Source organism: Mercenaria mercenaria, chromosome 5 (assembly GCF_021730395.1).
Source record: "Mercenaria mercenaria strain notata chromosome 5, MADL_Memer_1, whole genome shotgun sequence".
In the NCBI taxonomy this organism is placed as follows: Eukaryota; Metazoa; Mollusca; class Bivalvia; order Venerida; family Veneridae; genus Mercenaria; species Mercenaria mercenaria.
The window spans coordinates 93,741,991-93,751,868 of NC_069365.1; the positions used below are offsets into that span (position 1 = coordinate 93,741,991).

Here is a 9,878-nt window from a genome sequence, read left to right on the forward strand (position 1 = left end):
CTCGAAACACTAGACTAGTAACACTACCAATCATTTGTTGCCCCAAGAGTGTATTTTCAAATTATATAAAAGTGATACCATAGCCATTAAAATCCCTTTTTGTTTAAATTTGCTTATAAATACTAGTCAGTCAGTATCCCAGACTATGTTATTGATAGGTGTCAAATGCTCTACCTTCGCATGATAGACAGTGATAATATCATTTGTACATTAATAAGTTAATTGCGATTTAAAAGCATCTTGTCTATAATGTCACATCAGTCATACTTTTATGACACACTTTTATGATGTCATTGCTGAGATCAAAAGATGTTTACAGCCAGGAACAAAATTATATCAGTACGAGTTTTACTCATTATTATGTTTTTGAAATTTCGTGTACTAAACGTAGATGAATGTGAATCTTTGAGTTTTAAGTGCGGGACTACGGAATTTCGTTAGGGCCATTGAATGTGTAGAAAAATCAAACGATCATGTAAGAATGGCGTTTTAACGAGTACAAAGGTCTGACAGAGTCTTGGCTATTATCTGGTCAGAAAAGAGACAAGAAGAAGAAGAAACCAAACAGTTTCCTAACTTTTTCGCTGTAAAGAGGTACTCTGTTGAAATTGCAGTTTAACAACTAATAGGACAGTAGGCACGCGCATTCCATAATAGTCTTTATTTCTGGCAAACGGTATAATTTATGGCAAAATTTAATGAATTTTCTGTAGCTCTCCAGACACCAAAGACAGAAGGAATAATGAAAAATGTACATCGATTCTTTGGAAGTAAAGAACGCAAAAAGCTAAACAATAAAAGATTTGGGTTAATCGAGTTTGTTCAAGAGAGGTAATGAAATGTGCAACATCTCTCAAATCGCTAAAGGGGAAACTGTTATACAAGTGATTTGAATGGGCTCCATGAATCTAAACGACTAGAAAATATGATGTACCTGAAGACATATTACAATCGCGCCTTTAACATAAGTTTTATTCAACTGAAGCGCTCGGCATAATAGTGTCTCATTTCGGTCAGAATTTACATTAGGCGCAACAAATGCTCGGGCGAAACAAAAGCACTTGAATTCTACTGAAAACGCATTATGTAGCTTTATTAACCATTGTTTTACTTTGATGCATTTTTCGTCATCGGCAGAGATATTCATTTCTTGTTAAATCCTATTTCCAATATTTGTTTATTCTAATATTTGTTGAAGGATTAAAATATTTTTAACAAACTATAACGCCGTTACAAAAGTGAAATACTGTCGAAAATCGGCGTTAAACACAAAACAAACAAATATTTATGTATGCAAATGAAATGCTTTGTCAAGAAATACACAATCTCAAATTTCTAAAATTCAAAAATGCACATCGGTCAATTTTACAAACAGTCAGTATAAGAATATACTAAAATATATTAAACAAATACTGGTATCCGAATCATGATCTAACTTAATAGAAAGAAAAAGCAAGTTAATCATTTTAAATTATACGGGTTGGTCGCCATCAGCGGCTTTAAACTTTGGGTTGCGCTTTATCTTTTACAAGTTTTATTTCAATTACAACCATATCAAATAAAATGCAAATGCAATTTGTACATGTTTTTACTTAATAGGATCTTCCTAAAGAAATCTTAGAGGAAAGCAGTGCCGTTATTTGTGAGTTTTATCGATATGTAGCTGAAAGAATAAGAATAAAAAACCTCAAGCGGATTATGTCTACACTACAAGAGCTTCGTTACGCAGGACTCATATTGACATATGCAGAAGGTATCAATGATTCATTTTTGTGTAGTTCAATGTTAGGCTAAGAAGGTGTTGATCTGAAAACATTTAGAAAGACTTAACTATTATTATCCCCCGCCGATGAAATCGGGAGTGGGTATTGCTCCCGTATTGAAATGGCGTTGTCCGTCCGTCCGTCCGTCCGCAGCCATTTCTCAGTAACTAGCAGGTAGAATTTCATGAAACTTGAAATAAGCATGAACCAACATACTGCGATGATGCCCGTCAAGTTTTTTTTAGATTGGTCAATTTCCCTTAGAGTTATTGCCCTTGATTTAATGAAAAATGCCCAAAAATGTCCGTCCGCAGCCATTTCTCAGTAACTATCAGGTAGAATTTCATAATACTTGACATAAACATGCACCAGCATACTACGATGAGGCCCGTTAATTTTTTTTATCGGATTGGTCAATTTCCCTTAGAGTTATTGCCTTTGATTTAATGAAAAATCTACATCTGCAGCCATTTCTCAGTAACAAGCTGGTAGAATTTCATGAAACTTGAAATAAATATGAACCAACATACTTCGATGATGCCGTTCTTTTTTTTTCAATTGGTCAATTTTCCTTAGAGTAATTGCCCTTTAATTGTTTAAAAATCTACAGATGTGTACGTAACAAACCAACCCATTGGTAGAATTTCATTAAACTTCTTTCATTATTTTCCATGGACATTTAGTATAAACATGAGAAGTTTTGTACCCACACCTGGTCACCACCTTGCCTTGGTCACACACCCTCCCTCTCTCACCCCCCTTCCCCCCAAAAAAAATCGTTCCTTTCTTTTTCAAACCTTCCATGAATATTTATTAGCATGCAGAGTTGTACCATTCCCCCACCTCACTCTCCACTCAGTGTTACCCACTGCCTCCCCCGCCCCCCCCCCAAAAAAAAAAAAAATAAGCATTCATTTTCTGTTAAAATAATTTTGACTAATGATTCATCCTTGCCAGAAATATTTTTTGCCATACCTTTACCTCAAGCCCTTTACCAATTCATCGAATTTTCTTGTTATTTTAATAAACTCCATTGTACCTTTTTATTATTTTCAAATTAGTCAAGAGTTGGTGGTTACCGATAATTATACCCCCACAAATGAAGCTTACATATATATACGAGTGAGCTTGTCGGTCTGTCTGTCGATCGGTCGGTCGGTACGTTGGTTTTCATGGCTTCCGGACAATAACTCGTGAAAAGCTTGACATACTTAAATATTTTTTGGTACGTTCGACTTTACCTAAAATCACCATTCCGTAATTACGAGATAAGAACGATTGTAGTTTTGCAATAATGATATAAAATACATACATACATACATACATACATACATTTTAGAATGTCTTCTACTGGACCCGTCATTTATATAAACTGCAAACTCAGCACAAACAAAGCATGGACAACCATTGATATATACATCATACGGCCAGGTTTAATTTAGGTTTTGTAAAGGTACTTCAAATCATTCATAAATATGACAAAACGAGATATGTTCGAAACTTTCCTAAGAATCAGCACTGAATGCCATTAGTGTTTAAAAGAACTTCTAATTGCAATAAATATTTATATGCAATTAAATTAAATTCTATTTGACTTGGTAGTTTTACTTAGCACACTCTGAGACACAAATCAATGAATTGTCTTTGCCTCAAAAAGGACACTATTAGAAACATTATATAATATCAAGACAATCTTGATTTTTTCGTGGGGACCGTGTTTTATGTCAGAGAAATGCCTCAGATTATCCATTATGTGAAAAAATGGACAATCTCGGGGCGTTGCGCCTCAATTTGTCATTTTTTTAGCTCACCTGAGCACAAAGTGCTCGGGGTGAGCTATTGTGATCGCTCATCGTCCGGCGTCCGTCCGTCCGGCGTCCGTCCGTACGTCCGTCCGTCCACACTTTCCTTTAAACAACATCTCCTCATAAACCACTAAGCCAATTTCATCCAAACTTCACAGGAATGTTCCTTGGGTGAAGCTCTACAAAAATTGTTCAAAGAATTGAATTCCATACAGAACTCTGGTTGCCATGGCAACCGAAAGGAAAAACTTTAAAAATCTTCTTCTCAAAAAGCAGAAGCCCTAGAGCTTAGATATTTGGTGTGAAGCATTGCCTAGTGGACCTCTACCAAGTTTGTTCAAATCATGACCCCGGGGTCAAAATTGACCCCCGCCCCAGGGGTCACTTGATTTTACATAGGAAAATCTTAAAAAATCTTCTTCTCAAAAACCAGAAGCCCTAGAGCTTAGATATTTCACATGAAGCATTGCCTAATGGACCTCTACTAAAGTTTGTTCAAATCATGACTCCGGGGTCAAAATTGACCCCGCCCCAGGGGTCACTTGATTTTACATAGGAAAATCTTCAAAAAATTTCTAAAAATAATTCAGAAGGCCTAGAGCTTAGATATTTCACATGTAGCATTGCCTAGTGGACCTCTACAAAATTTGTTCAAATCATGACCCCGGGGTAAAAATTGACACCGCTCCAGGGGTCACTTGATTTTACATAGGAAAATCATCAAAATTTTTCTAAGAAATAAACCAGAAGGCCTACAGCTTAGATATTTCACATGTAGCATTGCCTAATTGACCTCTACAAAATTTATTCAAATGATGACCCCCGGGGTCAAAATTGACCCCGACCCAAGGGTCACTTGATTTTACATAGGAAAATCTTCAAAAAATTTCTGAAAATAAACCAGAAGGCCTATATCTTAGATATTTCACATGTAGCATTGCCTAGTAGACTTCTACAAAATTTGTTTGAATCATGACCCCTGGGGTCAAATTGACCCCGCCCCATTGGGTTACTTGATTGTACATAGAAAAATCTTCAAATTTTCTAAAAATAAACCAGAAGGCCTAGAGCTTAGATATTTCACATGTAGCATTGCCTAATGGACCTCTACAAAATTTGTTAAAATCATGACCCCCGGGGTCAAAATTGACCCCGCCCCAGGGGTCACTTGATTTTACATAGGAAAATCTTCAAAAAATTTCTGAAAATAAACCAGAAGGCCTAGAGCTTAGATATTTCACATATAGCATTGCCTAGTGGACCTTTGTTCAAATCATGATTCCCGGGGTCAAAATTTACCCCGCCCCAGGGGTCACTTGATTTTACATAGGAAAATCTTCAAAAAATTTCTAAAAATAAACCAGAAGGCCTAGAGCTTAGATATTTCACATATAGCATTACCTAGTGGAACTTTGTTCAAATCATGACCCCCGGGGTCAAAATTGACCCAGCCCCAGGGGTCACTTGATTGTACATCGGAAAATCTTCTAAAAAAATTCTAAAAATCATCAGTTTGACATTTGAAACATGTAGCTCATATTACTCTGGTGAGCGATCCAGGGTCATCATGACCCTCTTGTTTACATAATGGACAGTTTTCGGCTTTTTTCCTTTAGTTAAAGTCAAGGTCACACTTGGTAGGCAGGTGTTAACATTGCATTAACAGGGTCTGTTCGTTTTCGGTCCAGAACTCTGTCACCTAGCTATCAAAGGATTATAATATTACTTGGCATAAACATATCTTTCGGACTCATTTTTTCGTTCACGTAACATTCTGTTAATTTTAAAACTTACAAAATGACTGGAAATATTCGCTTGTCAGTTGTTTAAGGTATAGGTCCATCTTTCGGAGAAAAAAGTTCGAACGTCATCAAATCATAAAAAGAGAGCATTGTTTTACATGCAAATTTAACAGCATATAAAACATTTATATTATTCTACAAAACCATTGTCAATTTATTCATGTATATACTGAATTCCGGAAAGGGACTGCATGAAGGCGCCACACTTCTGGACAGTTCAGCGCCTTTAAAAACTCACCATTTTGAAAAAGCTGTCACATGTCTTCGTTTTGATGCATTTGCAACATCGTGCGAGTGTTTAAACTTTACATAACTAGGTAAAACCTCATTTTGGACAATAGTTTACATTTATTTCTTTACAAATGACATTCTTATTCAAAGGGGGACAACTAATTAAGAATATTTTAAGTATCCAACTCTGTGGGACAGAACAGTAAAACATGAATTGGACAGAAAAGTTGTGTGTCAAGATGCTGTTCATTTAGTAAAAAAATCTTAACATCAACAATAGAATACATCTGATTCGTTATTGGTTTTCAAAATCCGACCGTCTGTGTTTCTGACCGAGCACACGATTGGTACCTTAGGTGGTAGGAGGTGTGGCCTATGACAATAGAAATCCTTTGTATTCATTCCGTAATTCTTTTGTTCCTTAAGTGGTCATTCTGTTGTTTTCAAACAATGGAATGACCACCTAATACGTGAATCGTATGGGCGTCCGTTTGTCTGAGCATGTCCATATCCAACATATGGAAGGGATTTTTATCATTTTTCACGTAAAGATACTTCGAGAACGCCGTGATGATTTGATAAAAGACATTATGTCTGAAATCATTCGTGCTTCACCTCTGATAATTCATGTGGGGAAGTTGACGATTACTTGCGGAGAAGAGGTTTGTACTGGTAAAGAATCCAGGAACACTGGTTAGGTTAACTGCCCGCTGTTACATGGCTGAAATAGTGTTGAAAAACGGCATTAAACCCAAAACAAACAAGCAAACACTTCGAGAACGTGCACTGTAAAAATGCATTAGCTTTGCCATGATTACTTTTTAATTATTTCCCGTCGTTAAGCTCGCCTGAATAATGTACCAATCGGATTGCTTAGTAAGGTATTCTCGGTATTTTCGCCATAATGAGAGATTTTATAAGAATGGCGCTGATTGGAGGAAAGGCTGAAAATGCTTCCCTCTGAGTCATATGTGACACTGAGTGAAATGACAACGCGTTCATCATCTAAAACCTCTATAAGTACAGCACCATCGGCTTGTATGCGTACCACTTGAACAGGTGTGCGTAACCAAATATTCATCTCATCCGGACATATTTCTGTTTTGTTAAGTTTTCTTGTTAAGTTATTTCTGTTTTGTTAAGTTTCCTTTCCTTAAGTTTTGTTTTTACAAAAAGGTTATTTGTTTTATACAATCATTAACTCTTACCCTGCATTACAGCAACAATTTCTAAGCAGTGCAAATCATTACTAACCTGAAACAACATGTCCGATACTGTTAAATTTTAAACTCAAAATTTTAAATTAATCTTTCCGGTGAAAACAGTACTGTTCTTATTCTGAATGATAAACAAATTTGAAAATAAGCCGAATTAGGGTAAGGGTTCATGTTGCTTCCAACAATTCCAGAAATAAAGTATAGAACGTATTTCAATATCGTTTGCTCACTGTTACCATCTTTTAAGCACCAAAGGCTCAAAGTGAGCTTTTGTGATTGTTTGGTGTCCGTCGTGTGTCCCTCCACAATTTCTAAACACAATTCTTCTTCAGAACTACTGTCCATTTTTATAGAAAACATTATAGAGGCCCCTTTCAACATTGCCACAAGATTTAAAATACAGGTTTCTGTCCATATATAACTTGTGCTCCAGTTACATTACGCCGACCATCTTTTTTAAAGATATTTCTTGTTTATCTTTCACAAAATAACAGAAGATATTGTGTGAACGTGTATAGTAATAACCATAACTTTACCTACTCCTTTATAAAATTAAATTATCCAGGGCATAACTCAGAAGGTGATGAAGCAAATGTATTTAAACTGCATACAAGGATAGTGTGCATAATGTGAAAAACTATCATTCTTATTTATGTCATTTTATCTTTAATTAAACTTGATTACCCAAGAAATTTCAAGAGGCTTAGTTATTATTTCACACAATGATAAGGGACATTACTTGGGAGTCCATTGCCAAAGAATCATACTTCTACAGTGTTTTACTTATGTTTTATTATTGTCGGGGATATTACTTTTAAACCAAAATATAGGTTTAAGTAGACATTACACAAACATTAAAACAGGTACTAGTAATTTATAATTTTGTTTTGTTTTTTCTAGGAGGATCTTGTTCGGACTTTGAAGTTCTTTGTAAACGTCAAATTAAAGAAAGAAACCAAACCAGTTCAAAGAAGAAAACAACTGAATCAACGGCAACAAGGCACGAAAATGAATTAAACACGGTCAATAAAACACTGCTACGTTGGCTTCCTGCAACTAAGATATTCATAATCTATGCAGTTGAATTAAATGTGAATGGCAAACATGTAACAAACATTGGCCAGGTAATAATACAGTGTACACTCGTTAACATGAAAATTAATTCGCAATAATGCATTAAATAGTATTATCTTAAAACACCATTTCAGGTCGTTAATATGCATTTACCTGTGATCATCATATTAAATCCGATGTCTTTCCCTAATGTTTCATTCGGGACAATTAAAATCACATACATGTGCCATTAAAGGATGACGTGATTAACATAATCGTAGGGAAATCTTAAATGTTACAGCTAGTTCCAAAGTTGTTGATTATGACCACCAGCAAAATGTAATGTTAAACAACAGTCAGCCTAGTTATGTATATCTTACAAATCCGTAATTTCAAATTTTGTTTGCTTTAAGATTACAGTGACACTCAAATCTGCCAAAAGGCCATCGATGAGAGACGATTACAAACCAATCACAAAACACATCCAGCAGACTCGACGATACTCTTCTGTGGGTGAGAGGTTTAATTTGTTAAAATCAGTAACGTCATTTTCTTGATAAAATAATATCAAGTTTTGACTTCGATCGCTTTGATCTTGTCTTTAAAAATCAAACATTTAAAAAAATATAACTACGTAATGTGTAATGGTAAATTTGGTTTTATGTTAAATACAATAAAGTGTGTTATTTGGAGATATTGCATGCGCGTTTTGCATGTTTGTATATTGATATTGTATAATATGTTATAATTTAATAATGTTTTCAGATTTTGGAGAGATGGAACGAATCAACAGATGCAAGATATGTCTTGACGATGCCGCTTGTGTTGTTTTTCAGCCCTGTTGTCATATGGTTGCCTGTGAAATGTGCGCAAGCGTTCTTAAGCGATGTGCTGTATGTCGTTCCTTGATCAACGACACCATGAAAGTCAACTTCTAGAGATCAATTTAGCTATATGTTCGTTATATTATAGATAAGTGATATAAGCAAACTTTACACAATGACAAATATTGGTTGCGTGAGATATGAATGTACATTTTCGTGCAAGATTCACGAAGGCAAAATAATTATATAACTTGTCTGCTTTTTTTTAATTCGTCATTATCATGAAGTTAGTCTTTTTACTGTCTAAAAGGGAGTTTCTTGAGTATTTACACAATAACGACGATGTAACAATACTGTACATTTCTTACATTTGGAGCAGTAAATTCAATCATACTGTATACAAAGATGTAGTGTCTTAGAACCAGAACGTAACTGAGCCTCATTATCTATATATATTTTAACATGTTACATTACAAATAATTTGTACTAAACAATGACAGTTATATGTGCAACAGAGGGATAAAAACGAAATTCATTTCTGATGATGTAACAGGTAAAATGGTTTATATTGGAAAGTTCATACTATTCATTGTGACATTACGACCATTAGTGTTATACCAATAAATCTAAAGTTTCTATGTAATACTGACAATAACTCATCCCATAACAAATAGTGTTAACTGTTATGAAATTTATGTAAATGCTGTTGATATTGCATGACGCCGACTTGTCAATGACCTGATGTGTTGATAACGTGCATGTACAATTTAAATACATAATATGGAAGGACGTACACGCCATAATATTATAATGGCGGTCTATGGGAAAACAATTGGTGTTTCCTGACTATTAGGTTGCTTTTTTCTTTATCTTAACGTCTTGATGATTTCCTGTTTACGGAAGTAAAACTCCCGCTTTGCTGTAAGAAAAGAGTGTTATAAAAGTACTTTATACGCCCATCTGTGAAAAAGCGGGGCGTATAATGTGAACTCCCGTGGCGGGCGTACGGAGTCCAAAAAGCTTGCCCGAACAGTTTTCATCCGATCGTCACCAAACATAATATCTCGGCCAAGTTTGATAACCAGAAAAAATTGCCCCAGGCACTCTTTGATTATGGCCCTTGAATTACTCGAAAAAACACGAAATTATCCTTGTCCGCTCTCAAAGTCAAGTTTGTGGACAC

At 35.3% G+C, this 9,878-nt stretch overlaps 1 protein-coding gene across 1 annotated transcript; it reads left to right on the forward strand.

Moving 5' to 3' along the window:
- The first annotated feature begins 1,604 nt into the window (after positions 1–1,604).
- On the forward strand, positions 1,605–9,331 carry LOC128557219 (E3 ubiquitin-protein ligase XIAP-like). The gene is made up of 4 exons (XM_053544353.1): positions 1,605–1,753; positions 7,719–7,942; positions 8,285–8,384; positions 8,637–9,331. Exons 1-4 carry the CDS (start codon positions 1,699–1,701, stop codon positions 8,807–8,809), a joined length of 552 nt encoding a protein of 183 aa, XP_053400328.1. The 5' UTR covers positions 1,605–1,698; the 3' UTR covers positions 8,810–9,331.
- Positions 9,332–9,878: the final 547 nt, after the last annotated feature.